The sequence below is a fragment of the Xenopus tropicalis genome, chromosome 2, assembly GCF_000004195.4.
Source record: "Xenopus tropicalis strain Nigerian chromosome 2, UCB_Xtro_10.0, whole genome shotgun sequence".
NCBI classification, from domain to species: domain Eukaryota; kingdom Metazoa; phylum Chordata; class Amphibia; order Anura; family Pipidae; genus Xenopus; species Xenopus tropicalis.
Window position 1 is genome coordinate 63994337 of NC_030678.2, and position 18708 is coordinate 64013044.

The 18708-nt window shown below is 38.7% G+C and overlaps 1 protein-coding gene across 6 annotated transcripts; it reads right to left on the reverse strand.

Moving 5' to 3' along the window:
• Positions 1-164: 164 nt before the first annotated feature.
• On the reverse strand, positions 165-17546 carry ppard (peroxisome proliferator activated receptor delta). 6 transcript variants are annotated; one of them, XM_004910703.4, is made up of 6 exons: positions 17106-17546; positions 10934-11079; positions 8396-8534; positions 2560-2756; positions 1051-1501; positions 165-705 (listed from the first exon to the last, which is right to left on the reverse strand). In XM_004910703.4, exons 1-6 carry the CDS (start codon positions 17113-17115, stop codon positions 458-460), a joined length of 1191 nt encoding a protein of 396 aa, XP_004910760.1. In that variant the 5' UTR covers positions 17116-17546; the 3' UTR covers positions 165-457. The 6 variants fall into 6 exon arrangements, with proteins under 6 accessions (XP_004910760.1, XP_002941448.1, XP_031752686.1 ...); XM_002941402.5 differs by having other exon boundaries at positions 10934-11052; positions 17106-17545; XM_031896826.1 differs by lacking the exon at positions 17106-17546 and adding an exon at positions 15220-15504 and having other exon boundaries at positions 10934-11052.
• Between the last annotated feature and the right edge of the window lie 1162 nt (positions 17547-18708).

Below are 18708 nucleotides of genomic sequence, written 5' to 3' on the forward strand. Positions count from 1 at the left end.
CATGTAAGAAGTCTGAGCACAGTTCCTTAGTGGCCATGACCAACTGAACTGCAGAGGTGAATCAGAGTGTCTTGAGTCTTTTCTCTAAATGAGGATAATTGGCATATTTATAGGTATAAACCTGGTTGTATTTCACAAGAAATAAAAATAAGACACCGCAGTCATTAAGGATATGTCTTCATGCTTTTATATAAGCATACACAAAGTATACATGTTACCATGGAGAGGCTTACAAGGCTGTATCCTTTACAAAAAAAAAATTAAGTTTATTTTATAGAAGTGACTAAGTTAGTGTTAAACTCAAATGCAAATCTGATGTTATTGAGAAAAGTAGTTACTAAACATTAAGACTATTGTTTATAAAATAAAATAATATATAGGTAAACTGAATATCATTAGTGGACATATAAAGCTTTAAAGGAATAATGCCTTTTATAAGGTTCTTGTTTAAACATCATCAATACATGTCTCTGTAAATCTCTTGCAGTAATGGGTGCAGAGCAGCGCTGGATTCTGTTCGTTTTATACTCTGAACAAGCTCTGCATGTTCAGTCACTAACTGACGCAAGTCAGCCATCTTGTGCAGAAGTTTAGGAAACAGAAAAGGAGCATCTGTGTGAGATGTCTTGAGATGACGTCTGAGAGCACCTAGAATACCCTCCTGGATGTCCTCTACCTGTGAGGGATTAATGAGGCCTGGACGATCTGATGGGAGAGAAAAAAAATGGTGAAAAAGAAAATGAGGAAAAGTGAGAGAAGGTGACTAATACTTAAGAATGGTAGATTAAAGTGGTTATGGAGAATGGTAGTGTTAATCATCCCTTGCCATTTTTAGAACTATAGAAATAATGGGGAAACTTAAAAACAACTGATGCCAAAAAAAAGAAAAGTAAATTATGATATGTTAAGAGAATCAAGGTTGGCAAGTAATAAATGTAGAAGGAATCAAATCACATTAATCAAAGAAGACAAATGCTGAAAACAAAGGATATATATAGGAAAAGAAAACTGGAAAAGGTATTAAATGTATAAAAAATGGGAGCTTCTAACCACCGCATAGGATGATGGATGCCACAAAAAGTGCCAGATCACTGTCATTTAGTTCCAGTGCATTGAACTTGGAGGCAAAGTGGAACTTGGGCTCCATGATATGACAAAATGGCTGACGAAGGCTGCGCAGGAACTCACGGGTAACAAAGCCACGCCCCCCAGCAACTAGCAGCCCATCTTTGTTCATAAGGGATGCCAGCATGCAAAAGATAGCCTCATGGACTCCATATTTTAGAAGTGTGACCTGGTCATTGAGGTAGAGTGTGCTGAAGCCAGGAACACTTTTGGCAAAGTCAGTAAGTGCACGAACAGTCTCCACAGAAGTGCATTGGCAACGATAAAATACATGAACTCCGATCTCTGTCCCTGTAAGGTCTTGGGTGGGCAGCTGCTCCCACACGGTCCCTTGCTCTGCTTGCCATAGAGTATCCATGTCGTGTATGACAAAGGGCTGAGGAGAAGAAGGAGATTCATTTAAAACAGTATACAAAACTACACTTGAAACTTGCAGTACACAATATAATGGGATCATTAGAGTGAATTTTAGATGATTACAAAGTTCTGTGGTGTGTTGCATTGGAAGCTTAATGCAAACAACATGTATTAATTAAAGAAGCCTAATACAATTTAAAGGAACACGATACCCCCAAACAATGTAGATCTCTATAAACTATATCACAAAAAACAGCTTATATGCTAAACCCTACTACAGCTAAATAAAGCATTTTCATAAAAATATAATTTTTTAGTAGTATGAGCCACTGGGTAATTCTACATAGAAAATTGCCATATTTAAGTACTAATGGCTGCCTCCTAAAATCATACGATTCATAGACAAGCCAAGGGCACACATACATATTAGGTCACATCAGCCAGTTACTGGACAGAGTTCTGTCTTTTGCTCCCATAGCATTATTTCCAGATGTGCTCTCTGAGGGAGCACACAGACCACCACAAAATGGTATATACTGATATATATTCCAATTTGGTAACATTCTTCAATAGGTCACTAAATTTGATATAAACTAGAACTAAACTAAAATAAATAAAATCTGTTGTATATCTGTTGGATAAGTATTCATTCTGGGGGTTTAGTTTTTCTTTAAAAACTGTATACTCATTTGTTAAAGACCTATGACATTCTGAATGACTGGAACAATGGTCTCACTTGGTACATTGCATTTTCACTGTCAACTCCACCTGGATACTTTCTGACTAAAACAATCATATAAATGTATCATGGTTATGTTCACCAATACTGAAGATGAATATCACCAGTGATGTTGCTTATAGCAACCAATCAGAGTTTTGCTTTTGTTTTCTAAAGCTCCCCATACATGTGAAAATCCACTCAATTGGTTCAGGCCAATTTTCACCAAGATATTGGTCAGGCAGACCTTTCAATTGGCACCACACACAGGCCTTTTATCGCCAACTTTCAGGTGACTTTTCAAACCAATATTTATCCCCAGCATAAGTATCAGTCATTAAAATTATTCTCCGTCTCACCGTGATAGTGCTTCTGCCAGTCAGGATGTCCCGTGCTCTCTTCTTGGTCATGGTAAAAGTGTTCATGTAGGAAGAGTGGATAAGCTGTGACAGAGCATCCAAGTCAGACACTGGAGAATCAGGGGCAGCTGAATCCGTTACTGGTGCCTGCACTAGCTTCCTCTTCTCTGACTCTGGCATGCGCCCAAACCTGATTGCTACAAGAACATTATGGAAATGCATTAATGTGCCACATTCAGCACAGTTAACAGAAAAACATTAGTATCTTGGAGAAATTCTGTAACTAACTTAAAGGGGTGGTTCACCTTTAAGTTAACCTTTAGTATGTTCGAAAATGGCCTGTTCCTAGCAACTTTGCAATTGGTCTTCATTATTAATTATTTTTTATAGTATTTGAATTATTTGCCATCTACTTCTGACTCTTTCCAGCTTTCAAATGGAGGTCACTGACCCTGACAGTCAAAAACTATTGCTCTGTGATGCTACAATTTTATTGTTACTTTTTAATACCTATTTTTTATGCAGGCCCTCTTATTCATATTCCCATCTCCTGTTTAAACAACTGCCTAGTTGCTAGGGTAAGTAAGATAGCTGCTAAAATACCTTACTGGAGAGCAGGGAGAGACCAGGCAGGATGTGTCTGTGAAGGCTTTGTACCTGCACCACATTAAACAGCAACCATCAGTGTAAAAATACTGCATCAACTTCACAAGATTAGCATCACAATACTAAGCACTAACATTCCAACTCCACTGATGGCACCACTGTCAACAAAAAGAAACAGCAGCTACAAACTCCACTGATGTTTCAGCGACACTCTATAGAAAGCTCACAGATGCCATCTTTGCCAACTTGCACAGAACAGGAACTAGAGACATACATAACACCGTCCACCACAGAAACACAGGCCGCACTCCAGACAGTACAGGTTCAAATTAAAATGAAACTTACAGCAGTGATCACCGAATTCACACACCAAATCAGAAAATTAGGCGACAGGGACAAGCATGAACACTGCATGGACTTATTTGCTGTAGCCCTGCAGGAGGATCAAAAACAGCTCACCCTTCACCAAAACCAATTCCTTACAGCTAGAAAATAAAGTTGAGGACTTGGAAAACCGATAAGGGAGAAGTAATTTGTAAGTAACAGGAGTTCCATAATTAGTATCAGACCTCTCAGGGATATTACATCATTTACTCCCTGACTAATCATGATATTTGCATATTGAAAGAAAATATAGAGCCCTGGATCGCCCGTGCAACCCTTATCTACCTAGGGACATTTTGCTAAAATTACTCAATGTGGGAATGAGAGATCTAGCCCTACGAGCAGCCCGCATGACCACTAAAGACCCATACAATATGCAGCTGAATGCGGACATTACACCTACAACTCCTAAAATGGTGTTAAATGAAACCCATCACTGCATTACTTATACAACACAAGTTAAATGCAAATGGGGTTTGCCATTTTTGCTTCTATTTCCCTGGAAAGGCCAGAACCACATAATTCACACACCCAAAGCAAGCCTGGCAATACTAACCCCGCCTGGAATGGACCACGGTCACATTTAACAACATGTTTTAGCAGATGCATTTCTCAGTATTGTCTATGGCAGGGTATTTTCTGGCATTTAGTAGCCATGACAAGTAGCTGCTACTATATAGCTCCATGTGTCTTTGCCTTTCTGATCTAATGTTGACAGTACTGGATCTACAGACCCCCTTGCCTATTTTCCCCACATGGAGCTTGAATGAGAGCTTTCAAGCTGATCCAGATTGCATTAAATACATTTCACTGGAACTAAAACGCTTCTTCCAAGAAAACTCCAAGCCTGAAACATCTCCAGCTTGGGTATGGGTAGTGCACAAAGCATATATCAGGGGCTGTTTGATCTAGTTTACATCTAGAAAAAAGAAAGAAAGGTTACACAGGATACACAGTCCCTCCTTTCGTCTGAACCCACAGCCCTTGAGCAAACCAACAGACTATTCCCCACAGCCCAAACTAAGGACAAATTTTATTTATATGCAAAAAGCCAGATAGTATGCTGGCAAATCTACTAAAATCTCACAACAGGCAAACACAATACACAAAATCAGACAACTAGATGGACATATTTCCTCCAGTCAGGAGATGCTACCATAATCCATAAGAACCAAAAAAGACTGGTCCCAACAGGGCTGTGGAGTCGGAGTCGAGGAGTCGGAGGCAATTTTGGTTACCTGGAGTTGGAGTCTGAGTCGGCAAAAAATGAACCGACTCCTACTAAATTTAAATGGGAATAAAAAAAAAAAAAATAAAGCAAGTTTAAATGTCCCAATTCACAAACAGTCATAATTAATTACTTCTCTGCTATAAGAATAAAGCCCAATGCACACAGTGCATAAACAAACACGTTAAATGACCATGAAGCATGCTTTTCATTGACAGTATGAATGTATAAAATACATTAGCATATTAAAAACAGAGGAGTCGGAGAATTTATCTACCAACTCCACAGCTCTGGGTCCCAATCCAGGAAGCGATTTTAACTGTACGTTGTCGACAATCACTGCTACAACCCACAATGTTTCAGAGGCTGCTCAGATACTGGAACTATGCTACATATATGATGTAAGGTTGTTTCAGAATTTTGGGACTCATTTGTCTTCTCTCAAAGATTTTCCATACAAAATTTCCCAAAACTCCCCATAGTATTACTAGGAAAGAAACCTTAAAAGTATACTAACTTATGCAAACCTTGGCAATCCCTGCTGATCCCTTACATGAAATTCCCAGAGTTTTTGCCAGCACAGGAGCCTTAAATAATTAATGCCCTAAACACAGCAAACATAATTAATATTGGCTCATTATTAAAATACTGTCCAATGAAGAACTCACAAAAGACCCCAAGAGAAAGCACGTCTCTCAATTTCTGTACCTCCAACTCAGGCATTATGCCCTCAGGCATATATACAACACAATATTGGCTCATTATTAAAATACTGTCCAATGAAGAACTCACCAAAGACCCCAAGAGAAAGCACGTCTCTCAATTTCTGTACCTCCAACTCAGGCATTATGCCCTCAGGCTCTTCCCAAGTGGGACTGTCCCAAATCTACATGCCTTAATAGAAGCCAGCAGTATGAGAATAACCCAGAGGTGCTTAATCAGTAGATTTTACACAATACTGAACACAGTAGATGTACAAAAAAAACACATATATACATGGTGAAATGGGCACAATTACTCGACACTCCCATTGACTCTGATACATGGGAACACATATGGAACAATGTTAAAAAGGAATTTATTTATAAGATTCTTTTCGGATGTTATCATACACCACTCATTCTGTCCCGGCTCCCAGTCTGCTGGAGATGCGGGACTAAAGTGGGCACTTTGCTTCAAATGTTTTGGTCCTGCCCAAAATTGACTCAATTTTGGGATACTGTTCATAATTGGTTAAGAAGAGTAAAGTTTATAGATGTTCTTTGGGGCCCACTTATCTGCATCCTGGGAAATGAAGTGCCCAACGTGCAAAACGCGACCCAGCATTTAATAAATAGTATCCTAACTGCAGCTAGAGGGGCAATAGCAAAATACGCCCCCTACTGAATTAGACTTTCTGCAGAGAATTAGATATATACGTAGAATGGACTACCTTAGTGCTCTTAAACATGATATCATAGGGAACTTCAATAAAATATGGTCAAACTTGGAATATGCCTAAGATCATATTAAGGGGAAGTGAACCATACATAATATGACCTGAGAATGGTGTGATTTTCTGACTATTGCTTTACTTGCTTTCAATACTCATAATATCACCTTTGCTATTTCCTAACTTTCTTTTCTCTTCTTTTGCACTAAACTTTTTTTGGCTTCTGTATTTCTCTATATATAATTAAAATTGGATAAAAAAAAAAGTATACTAACTTAGCTCATCTGATCCAACATATATTTTGGCAGTGAGGCTTATTAAAAGGGTGGTTCACCTTTAAGTAAACTTTTAGTAGGTTTGTGACTTATTTGCCTTCTTAGGAATATGGATCTGAACCAATCAGCAAGAAGCTGACTCATAGTCTAACTAACTAAGCATGTACACTTGGTTTGGGTCTCGGTGCAGGAGTGAGGCATTATGGAAACTTTCTTTACACAGCTCAGCATTTTTTCTTCCTGTTTGGCTTCTGATCATCTGAACAGGTAAAATATGGGGAGACTTAAGGGCACTATAAGGTATGCCTGCAGCTTAAGATTAACTCTTTATTAGCCCTTCCTTTTCCTTTAAGGAAAAAAAAGCAGCCAGAGCATTAAAAAATATACAACTACAATGTAATAATAACAACAAGAATTACGATATTAATTTAATATGTGGAATACTTAAAAAAAAGTTAACATATAACAAATATATTGCTATTTTTGTTTTCAAGTTTAAAATGGACTTTTTAGATGATGTATACAATGCAACAATTTGCAGCTAGAAAGACATATTTATTACAATTTTACTTTAATTAAAAATTAGAGAAAGGTATAAGAATAAATGATAAGAATAAAAGGAGAAGGAAAGTCATTTTGGCATTTTACTGGAAATAGATTCGCCACATTGGTGCCACCTAGAATGCTATATTTATTCTGCAGAAAGCTTTACTATACCTGAGTAAAGAGCCCTAGAAGCTCCCTCTGTTTGTTTAGCTGCCATTTTAGCTTGGCCGTCCTAGCTTCCTGCTGCAGCTCTAGAGGCTGGTAGCTCAGATTACACATTCCAAAGGAGAAAGTAAGTTTTATGAATTCTTAAGGGAGGGGGGAGCAGGAGATTGCTACGCAGGCTCTGGCCCCAGGAATTACGGATTTTTCTGAGCGAGTAAGTCTGATAACCAAAGAACATGTTTACAAAAAAGGAGAAAAAAAACTCTGTGTTTCTTTTGATAGAAGAAGCTTTTCTGTGAGTGCTTATGGCTGTATTTACATAGACCTTTCTGATAAAGCTTACTTCGTTTTCCTTCTCCTTTACATATCTACTGTTGCAACATTTAAATGATACTGACACTGTCCTATCAAAATTAACATGGATATGTCCTAGGCAAGGCCAAGTAATGCTTTAAAGGAATTCATGATTTTTATGGTGTACTTTTTATTTCTAAATTACACTGTTTACATAGCAAATAATTCACGCTACAATTTAAAATGTTATTCTTGAACCAACAAATTTGGCTGTAATATTTGTGTGTAGGCAGCCATCTCAGTGCATTGTGCCTGAGTCTGAGCTTTCAAAGGAGAAAGCACTACACATTAGAACTGCTTTCAGATAATCTATTGTTTCTCCTACTTTCATGTAACTGGAGGAGTCCCAAGCCGGATTTGGATTTCTTACTAGAGTGCTCTTCTGATATCTACTGGGAGCTGCTATCTTGCTACCTTCACATTGTTCTGCTGATCAGCTACTGGGGGGGGGGGGGGGTATATTACTCCAACTTGCAGCTCAGCAGTAAAGTGTGAATAAAGTTTATCACAGCATAGGTCAAATGGCAGTAGCACCCTGGGAAATGCAAAACATGGCTATCCCTAAATAAATAGAAATGTTATTCCCTTAACATTTCTATTTATTTTGATAACTGTCCGTATCACCTTAACTTTCAGTTTGGAATACAGCAGAATGGAAGACATCTTTATTAATAAATCACAAAAAAAATAATCAGCCAGATTACTACTTTCTACAAAGTTATAATAGTTGATTCCCATTCATAATTTGGTATCCCGCATTTAATGACTAAATATTAAAATTATAATGCATCTTGTGGTTACCCCACATTTTTTTTGTTGCATCCATACTTGGTTATCCTATCTCACCATTGTGGGACATGCCAAGGCTCAAACACTTGTTGAATCGGCAGTACTGACATTTGTTCCGATTTTTCTTTTGGATCTTACAGTTGCGGTCACAATTTTCATACTGCAGTCTCATCCGTATGGTGCGACGAAAGAATCCCTGTTAAGTTAAAAAATGGAATATATTGATAAAACATTTCTGCTTGATTTATTATTGCCATGAGTTGTTGTCAAGCAAGTCTCTTAGGGAAAAATAGAATAGGTGTAGAAAGAGTTAAGGTGGCCATACAGGGGCCGATTCCAGCTGCCCATATCGGTCCCATAGAACGATTGGCAGATTATCGGCCCATGTATGGACACTAACAACAGGCCTGCCCGACCAACATCTGGCCTGAAATCGGCCAGATCTTGATCGGGCAGGTTGACGCGGTCCCCGAACCAACGGACGCCTATACCGATCATTCTAATTCAATCGTTTAGCCCCAGGGCCAAACGACAAAATTAGCCCGATATCACCAACCCATTGGTAGGGTTATTAGGAGAAGATCCGCTCACTTGGCGACCTCGCCAAGCGAGTGGATTTTAGCGTGTATGGCCATCTTTATCACACAATCAGGCAGACACCAGTATACAATAATTTAGTGTTTATTTGCTTTAACATGTAAGTCTCTTAAGGTGGCTATACATGGGCCAATTTTAGCTGCCAATATCGGTCCTTTATGGGCACCACCGAAAAATATTTGGCCTAAAATTGGGCAGATCTCGATCGGGCACTTTGGTTTCTCCATTGAATCGGGGACCACATCAGCTTGTTGATACGGTCCCCCAACCAACGGTGCCTATGCCTGTCGTTTTAATCAGATTGTTTGGCCCTAGGGCCTGATATCGCCCACCTATAGGCACATAAGCTGCCAAATTGGTCTTAAGGACCCGAATCGGCAGCTGAATATGCCCCTGTATGGCCACCTTAACCCTGAAACAAAGACAACGGTTAGGGAAATTAATGGAATCATACTGAGCTCATTGCCCTCCTGCAAAGCCTTCAATTACTAGAACATGTACATTGCATTTTGCTTGAGACCAAACACTTTATTTCAATTATAGGGGCCATTTATGTCTAAAAGGGCCTGTACACTGAAATTTGTCTGAAGTTGCAATACCATCACTCAGATAGGAGGCAATAGTTCACAAAGCAATTTTTCATAAAGGACAAGGGTTGTGGTCATTCCTGGGGGTGCCAACATGTTTTTTATATACGCCTTATATGCATAATCCCAGAAGGGTAATCTGGGTCATCTTTCATTTTTATCAGCGCTAGAGGCACTTATAAAGTGTATAAAGTCACAACAAGGCCTGTTAATCATGGTCACCAAAGGATTACAGATGCTTTCTGTCCTTACTGGCACCCATATTCATTTCCTTGTGTTGTTACTCATTGTGTCTCCCTCAACTATTAGAGCTAAAGAAAAAAGGAGATTTTGATCAGATCATGCAACACCACACAAGAGCACAAACATTTTGTAGGATCCTACAAAAGCTTATCCCCACAGTCAGGTTAGATGGTGTCATTTATAGGGATGCACCAAATCCAGGATTCGGTTCAGGATTCAGCCAAGATTTTGGCATTTTTTCATCAGGGTTCAGATTTGGCTGAATCCGTGCTTCTGGCCGAACCGAATCTGAATCCTTAAAATCCCAATATTTTTTGTCACATAAACATGGTTGTCTTTCACCCCTCCTTAACATAATTTGCATTTGCAAATTAGGAGTTGGATTCGGTTCGGTATTTGGACTAAACTTTTGCGAAAAATTTGGGGTTTGGCCTAATCCTAAAATAGTAGATTTGTTCATGCATCTACATGTGTCAATGTATTTCAATACAGATGCAGCTTGCAGCCTTCCCCTGTGACAGACATGTTGTGGCGAATGACAAAGCTTCTATGTACAGTAGTTTATCCCCAATTTTTCTATCAGTCCCATTATTTTTTAACCCATGTAAATATACCCGACTTGTAGAGTACAATCTGTCGATCCAACACTATCCTACAAAATTTCCTGTGTAGTTTAACTCTGCCAACAATCAAAGACCACACCATGCTGGTGTTTGTAAAGGTTTTTTTTTCAAATACAAAAGACCCTTCTTCTCCATGCTAGCAACTTGCAATCTGCATGTACACAATGTAACCAGTGTACTTTGTAATTGATTTTCCACACCTAAGAGGCCTCCTGTCATCCCTATAATTACAAGGCCTGAACCTCCTATAGATACAGGACTGAATGCAGCCTAAATAATATACCTAAAAGAAAATGTCAACTTTCAGTTCAGTAAAATCCAGTTATTAAGCTATGAGAAGAAATGCACTAAACATGTTTGCGCAGTTCATATGGAATGCATTTTTTTTTTACTTATCTTGCACTTTATTAAAATGCAATACATGAAACTTATTTGCTGACAAAATGACAGATTCCCCATACTTTTAAACCCATAAAATGTTTTTTAAGGTTGTGTTATATACTTTATTTTATATGTTCCCTGCGATTCATTTTTTTCTACAGTACCTTGCAACCCTCACATGCATGCACCCCATAATGAAACCCTGATGCTCTGTCTCCACAGATCTTGCAGTTGACTCTCTGTGATGTCTCCTGATGCTCCTGAGGTGTAGAAAGTTGCTCACCTAAGAATGGAGAATGAGGTGGGATTTCTAGTTTTGAAACAAGGAAATAGTGCAAAAATAATTGTTAAAAGAGCAACCAGTAAACTTTCATCAGACAAATAGAATAATGAAATCAAATATCTGTTGTTAAGCGTTAATGGACTAATGTAAATATCCCCTGTATTAATGAATGAGCCCTAGTAGGTCAAAAATACAAACACGCATTATACCCCTCTTTTCCTGCAATCACTTTGCATAGAAATCTATTGGAATTGTGGTCTACAAAGCACACAGTTGTGACAGACCTACACCAAAAATGCTGAAGCAATAATTTTGTGAGTGGTGGTCCCTCTGCCATCACTTTGTATAATAATAGCACATAGCAATGAAAAACAAAGCTATGGCAGAAATGCTGAAACAAGCATTTCTGAGTAAATATTTGCCTCTCACCAATATATGTACTTCAGTAAGGCAAGTTTCACCAAAGCATGTATCTTTTTTTAGCCTACATTACTATGTGTGATTTCTGCGGATTTAGCAGAGGTGGTCAAGCTCCCAGGGTTATATAACAGACATAGAAATTCTTGTACAGGTATAGGACCTGTTATCAAGAATGCTTGGGACCAAGGGTAATTTGGATCTTTATACCTTAAGTCTTCTAAAAAAATCAATAAAACATTAAACCCAATAGGATTATTTTGCATCCAGCAAGAATTAACTATATCTTAGTTGGGATCAAATACAAAAGCACAGTTTTATTTTTACAGAGAAAAAGGAATCAATTTTAAAAATCTGAATTATTTGATTAAAATGGAGTCTATGGGAGACAGGCTTTCCGTAATTCTGAGCTTTCCAGATATCAGGTTTCCGGATAATGGATCCCATACATGTATTATCATTTACTAATAAAGCACACGTATATGGTAAAACATTTATCAGTCATCACAAACAAGGTAGTAAGTAATTTGCTTGAATGGGCATACCCTCTTGTAAAAGTGTTCACGTTTTATCACGTTTTGGAATAGATAGTGAACTAGGTATTATGTAAAAAGGTAAGGTCCCCATGGGACTCAAAGCACTTTACATTGTACTTGTCATGTGTGGATTATCTAACTGGATTAGAGTTGTAAGTAGTGTGAAACAGTGTAAGGGCCTCATATTTTATTGTTTTATCAACAACCTGCAAGTACTGTATCTGCATTAGCCGGTGACACAAAATTATGCAGATCTGCATCTATGGTTGGAGCTACTCCATGTTTAGTACTTGTTAGATACTAACGCATTGATTACTGTTAAAAATACTTTCACAGCAACATTGCATATTTACCTAAAACTAATAACACCACCGCAAATGCAATGTGCTGAAATGTTTCTAGTGTAACTACATTGCTTAATTATACCACCATACAATTTTAATGGGTAGTATGGCCACAAAGCAATAATGTATGTGCATGGGTATGATGTATCTACTGAGATGGGTAAGATGTATCTAATGAGATGCCCAAACGGGTGCTGTAGCAGAATAACTTTTAGAAAAAAACACATTGCCCGTCTTGATAAATTGTCTTATTTTTAAAGATTCATAGAAGTGTAATTACACAATTAATGCAAAGATAGTACACTAAAATGTTTCAGTTTGTCAGTATTATTCAAGTACACATTTAAGAAAAACGATATATATATATTATATATATATATATATATATATATACAGTGGTGTGAAAAACTATTTGCCCCCTTCCTGATTTCTTATTCTTTTGCATGTTTGTCACACAAAATGTTTCTGATCATCAAACACATTTAACTATTAGTCAAAGATAACACAAGTAAACACAAAATGCAGTTTTTAAATGAGGGTTTTTATTATTTAGGGAGAAAGAAAATCCAAACCTACATGGCCCTGTGTGAAAAAGTAATTGCCCCCTGAACCTAATAACTGGTTGGGCCACCCTTAGCAGCAATAACTGCAATCAAGCGTTTGCGATAACTTGCAACAAGTCTTTTACAGCGCTCTGGAGGAATTTTGGCCCACTCATCTTTGCAGAATTGTTGTAATTCAGCTTTATTTGAGGGTTTTCTAGCATGAACCGCCTTTTTAAGGTCATGCCACAACATCTCAATAGGATTCAGGTCAGGACTTTGACTAGGCCACTCCAAAGTCTTCATTTTGTTTTTCTTCAGCCATTCAGAGGTGGATTTGCTGGTGTGTTTTGGGTCATTGTCCTGCTGCAGCACCCAAGATCGCTTCAGCTTGAGTTGACGAACAGATGGCCGGACATTCTCCTTCAGGATTTTTTGGTAGACAGTAGAATTCATGGTTCCATCTATCACAGCAAGCCTTCCAGGTCCTGAAGCAGCAAAACAACCCCAGACCATCACACTACCACCACCATATTTTACTATTGGTATGATGTTCTTTTTCTGAAATGCTGTGTTACTTTTACGCCAGATGTAACGGGACACGCACCTTCCAAAAAGTTCAACTTTTGTCTCGTCGGTCCACAAGGTATTTTCTCAAAAGTCTTGGCAATCATTGAGATGTTTTTTAGCAAAATTGAGATGAGCCATAATGTTCTTTTTGCTTAAAAGTGGTTTGCGCCTTGGAAATCTGCCATGCAGGCCGTTTTTGCCCAGTCTCTTTCTTATGGTGGAGTCGTGAACACTGACCTTAATTGAGGCAAGTGAGGCCTGCAGTTCTTTAGATATTGTCCTGGGGTCTTTTGTGGCCCCTCGGATGAGTTGTCTCTGCGCTCTTGGGGTAATTTTGGTCGGCCGGCCACTCCTGGGAAGGTTCACCACTGTTCCATGTTTTTGCCATTTGTGGATAATGGCTCTCACTGTGGTTCGCTGGAGTCCCAAAGCTTTAGAAATGGCTTTATAACCTTTACCAGACTGATAGATCTCAATTACTTTTGTTCTCATTTGTTCCTGAATTTCTTTGGATCTTGGCATGATGTCTAGCTTTTGAGGTGCTTTTGGTCTACTTCTCTGTGTCAGGTAGCTCCTATTTAAGTGATTTCTTGATTGAAACAGGTGTGGCAGTAATCAGGCCTGGGGGTGACTACAGAAATTGATATTGAAATTGAAAATTGAAATTGATAAACCACAGTTAAGTTATTTTTTAACAAGGGGGGCAATCACTTTTTCACACAGGGCCATGTAGATTTGGAGTTTTTTTTCTCCCTTAATAACGTAAACCTTCATTTAAAAACTGCATTTTGTGTTCAATTATGTTATCTTTGACTAATAGTTAACGGTTTTTGATGATCAGAAACATTTTGTGTGACAAACATGCAAAAGAATAAGAAATCAGGAAGGGGGCAAATAGTTTTTCACACCACTGTATATATATATATATATATATACATATACAGCAGCATTATGAGCAGCACTCACAGGAATTGGCGCAAAGTGATGAGTAGTGATGAGCGAATCTCGTTTCACTTTGCCATAAAATTTGCAAAACGCATTTGTCGCACAATATTTTCTTTTTGATGCCCGCATCTTTTTTGTCACCTGTGCTTTTTTTGACGTGACCACTACTTTTTTTTTTACACGACCGCGCCCAATTTGACACGCGACAAAAAACATTACTGCGCGCTGAATTTTTCCGCTGCAAATTTTCTCTGAAGTTTCGCACAACAATGGCGAAATGCAGAAGCTGCTGCAAATCCATGCCTGCCGGAAAAAAACGCTCATCACTAGTGTTGAGTAAGTAAAGTAAAGCGAGTAAGTAAAATTAAACTTTTTGGTTCCTAACTGGAACCTTCATCAGAGTCCCAGAACAGTGAGTAAATATAAACAATAGATTAGCTCTAGAAACCTTGAGGAAGGTTCCAGTTAGAAACCAAAACCTTGGTAAATAAAACCTTCAATTTACTTATAATGCTGCTATTTGTTGACTTATACTGTGCAGACACCCAGGTAGTGTTGTGATCTATTGGTGTACTACCTTACCACAACTATTATATACATATATATATATATATATATATATACACACATATAGCTTTTTATGTCTGGGTGACAGGTCACCTTTAAAGAAGGTTGTGTCAGCAGTGGTTCTCTCCACAGCAGTCAGAATGCAATTTATACCATAGTTCTTAGCATGTGCAAAACTAATAAAATATCAAGTGGACCTATAAAGATATCCAATGTAACTGCATTGTTGTATAATACATTTCCAACCTTGTACTGAAATCATGTATTATATATAGTGATGAGTGGTATGGATTCGCTTCAAAATTCCACATTTCGCCATTGGTGAATTTTCTCACGAACCTTCTGCAAAAAATTGACACAACAAAAAAAAGTTGCAGTCGTGTAAAAAAAACAAAAAAACATTGAGCATTGCGCAGTATCCACATTTCGTGAAATTTTTCTGTTTTACCAAATTTTAAGCAGGAGACATCACCTTGGTGTCCACTGTAAAGAATTACTTTAGGACTATATTGTATAGTCTACTACACAAAGTGATTATATAGAAAAAAAAAAAAGCATGCCTGCGCGTGATGCAACTTGTGCATCACTGTGGACTTCCCCCCCCCCCCCCCCACCTATGCTGCTGGAATTAGGAAACTGGGAGCAGTTTAATTTACTATATAGGCATTTGAGGGCTGCCGCCCTAGGCAAATACCGGTGCCTAGCCTATAATTAGGTGCATGAAATGAGTAAGGCCCTCTATGTATAATTGAGTGTAACAAATAAAACTTTTAACCTAAATTCAGTATTTTCCACCTTCGTTTGGTGGTGATCTGGAACAGTACTATCCATTTCTTTTGTGGAAATTCCTTAAATTGGCTCCTATTGCTGAAGGTCTGGGGCTTGAGCACCTGGACCCTGCCGGTGGGATGGCAGACGCGGCGGGGCGATTTCGGGAAATCGCGCCGCTGCGTCTGCCATCCCGCCGGCGACTTACATGTTCGCCGGTGGTATGGCAGGGGAAGGCAACTCGGGGAGATTAGTCGCCCGCGAACAGGGAGTTTTGCCGCAGGCGACTAATCTCCCCGTGTTCCAGAGCCCTTAATGGATGTTCACAAATAACATATTGCGATTTAAGTTTGTACAGGCCGGTGAGGGCTTATATTGGTAAATACTCCTGATTGCAGACACTTAAACATAGTCGAAGTTAATAAGCAAGATAATTTTCTTATCCTGGCCTTAAGACTACATTGTACACTAACACAAACAGATAACACAGTTATGCTTAAATCTGACATGTTATTCTGTAGCACTTTATAGAGATTGTTTATTTATTGTTGCATCAGTCATAATATATGAGAAATTGTTCATCTTTTACATCAATCATTATATATGGTTAGTCACAATATTTGTTCCCCAAATTACATGAAATCAGTTCATATCTCTATTTTTGGCTGTTTTTTTTAATTACATTTATCCTATCTGTGTCTAAAATCATACTGAGCTCCAGATACTCAAAATCAAAGACTTATGCTCACCAAAAGTCACATGACCTGCTTCCTTTTTTATGCCTCTGACAACTTTCAATATATTTTTTATTAATAAAAATGATATATGGCATGCCGTGAATGGAAGACATATTGCACTATTGCCAATTTTTGTGTGAGACATTAGTTAGACTAAATAGTAAGCTAGACTAAATAGTATACACATATAAAAAATATATAAAACATATATAAAAACTAAATAAAAAACACTAGACTAAATAGCAAGCCTCCTTGGATATTATTTGTACATATTGGTTACTATTAAATAGACTATGTCCTTTACAAAGACAAGAAAAAGGCTCCATATAAAAGTCAGTAAATACAAATTCCCAGCATGTTACAGGTTTTGCAATTTCTGCTAATGCACATAAACATTTGTTGGCATGTGTTTGCCAGTTGCATGTATTAATCACATGTATTTGTTCGGTTTATAAACATGAATTCTCCCTAATAATAACGAACCCCCACAACTTAACTAATCTTTTCTAGTTCAGTAAACAGCATAAACACACACAACATGAAATTGTTCCGCATACAAAAAGATATACAATAAATACATAGGCTGTAAGTCTCCCCTTTTAAGAAAATTGTGTATTGATTGTTTACCTTCTTTCATCTGTGTGCGATGTGACGTGAAACTGTTTAGTGCTTTAAATGATTAGCCCTGTTACCCCTCCTTCCTGCGATGCTACTTCCTGTGTATAGAATCACGTCACAGTTGGTGATAGGAATGTGTGTGGGGGAAGCATACAGCCTTCCTGCATTCCTTTCCGTGTTCTTATTGTAAGCAGCTTATATTCAAGTAAACATGCATTCTTTCCATAGGTGTCGGGGGCGAGTTTTCCCTTCAAGCAGGGCAGGAACCAGGTCTCTATAATGGTATTTAAGATCTTAGGAACTGCTGATTCTCTGCCTCTCTTTGTAAAAGTGCTGGTCTCTCTGGCAGCTGTAGTCTGATACTTCCTACTTTGTTTCTTTTGTGTTAGAAAGTGAGCCACAGCCTGGTCACATGATGCTGTGTGAAACAGAGCGTACGTGTTAACAAATGGTTCTGCTTCAGTGTTAGTAAGAGTGGATAAATCTGGTTGTGTGTGTGAGACAGAGACAAAGTGTCTGTAACCCTTTCTTGGCACTGATATCCAGGGCCACACTGGGGCGCAAACAGGAGAAATCCCAAGCCTCCGCTAAGTGGGAGATTTGCAGGGTTTGGAAAGTTTAAGTGCCTCCACCCAGGGCTAAACCATGTATTAGTGGGCAAAAACTCCCTGGGAACTGCAACAGCAGTGATTAATATACCAAATGCAATGGAAATAAACCACACATTGATAGATATGAAATAAATTGTAATATATATGCAAGATGCAATGAAATGAAAACAATGAATAACAGTTTCACATAACACATGTAATATTTGACACTATTCCCCTTTGTGTAAGAATATGTCCCTTGTCACTTTAAGAACCTTGAGTGTGCACAGGTTAACTCCTTGTATGAAGGTAGGGGTAACAGAGTTATGTGTTGCAACACCAGATTGTAGCACCCCGGGGTGTGTAACTGTAAAACCTCACCAACTCCTGGTGGCAGTAAAAGGGGAATAGATCCTGTTGGGCAGAGCAGATGCAGGGAAGCAGTCTGGCAGCTTTAATCCTCACTGAGCTTGAGATGCTGGAGTAGAGAAAGGCTTCTTGGTATTCTGATGGAGATTCACTGCAGGTGTCACGGAGGCTGATGGGTAATCCCACATCCAGATCCAGTGTACACGCTGGTAACTCACTACAGGGCTGAAGTCCTAACTATCCTACAGGGATTACTACCCTAACAATAGCTCAGGCCTGCTGCAGTAATCCCATTCACTAAATGGCTGAATGGGAAGGGTTAACTAACTCCCTATGCTCTGATTATGGGGTTCCCTATATATAATAGATTGTTCTACAGGTGGAACCCTAGCTCCCTACTTGTACAGATCAGAGGAACACTCACAGGAAAGATGGAGAAATCTTAGGCAGCTCTCAGTATTACTGTGCAGAGTCCATGCTTTCCTTCTCCTCTCTTCCTGAACAAGATCTGCCTCACTTTCATATCTTTTTGGCTCCAAAGCTCTTTCAGCAGGGTCACAAGGTCAGAAGCCAATCCCCCCTGCTGATTGGGCCAGGCTGTGACTGGGAACTGTCCCTTTGCAGTACAGTCAGCAGCCATGTTTTTGGTTGCT

Excerpts from the sequence above, each read along its gene's own strand:
- ppard (XM_031896825.1), bottom strand. Across the intron at positions 8,535-10,933 it reads ATGCATGTGAGGGTTGCAAG|GGATTCTTTCGTCGCACCAT; the intron begins GTACTGTAGAAA and ends TTAACTTAACAG. Across the intron at positions 1,502-2,559 it reads CTGGCAGAAGCACTATCACG|CCCTTTGTCATACACGACAT; the intron begins GTGAGACGGAGA and ends TCTTCTCCTCAG.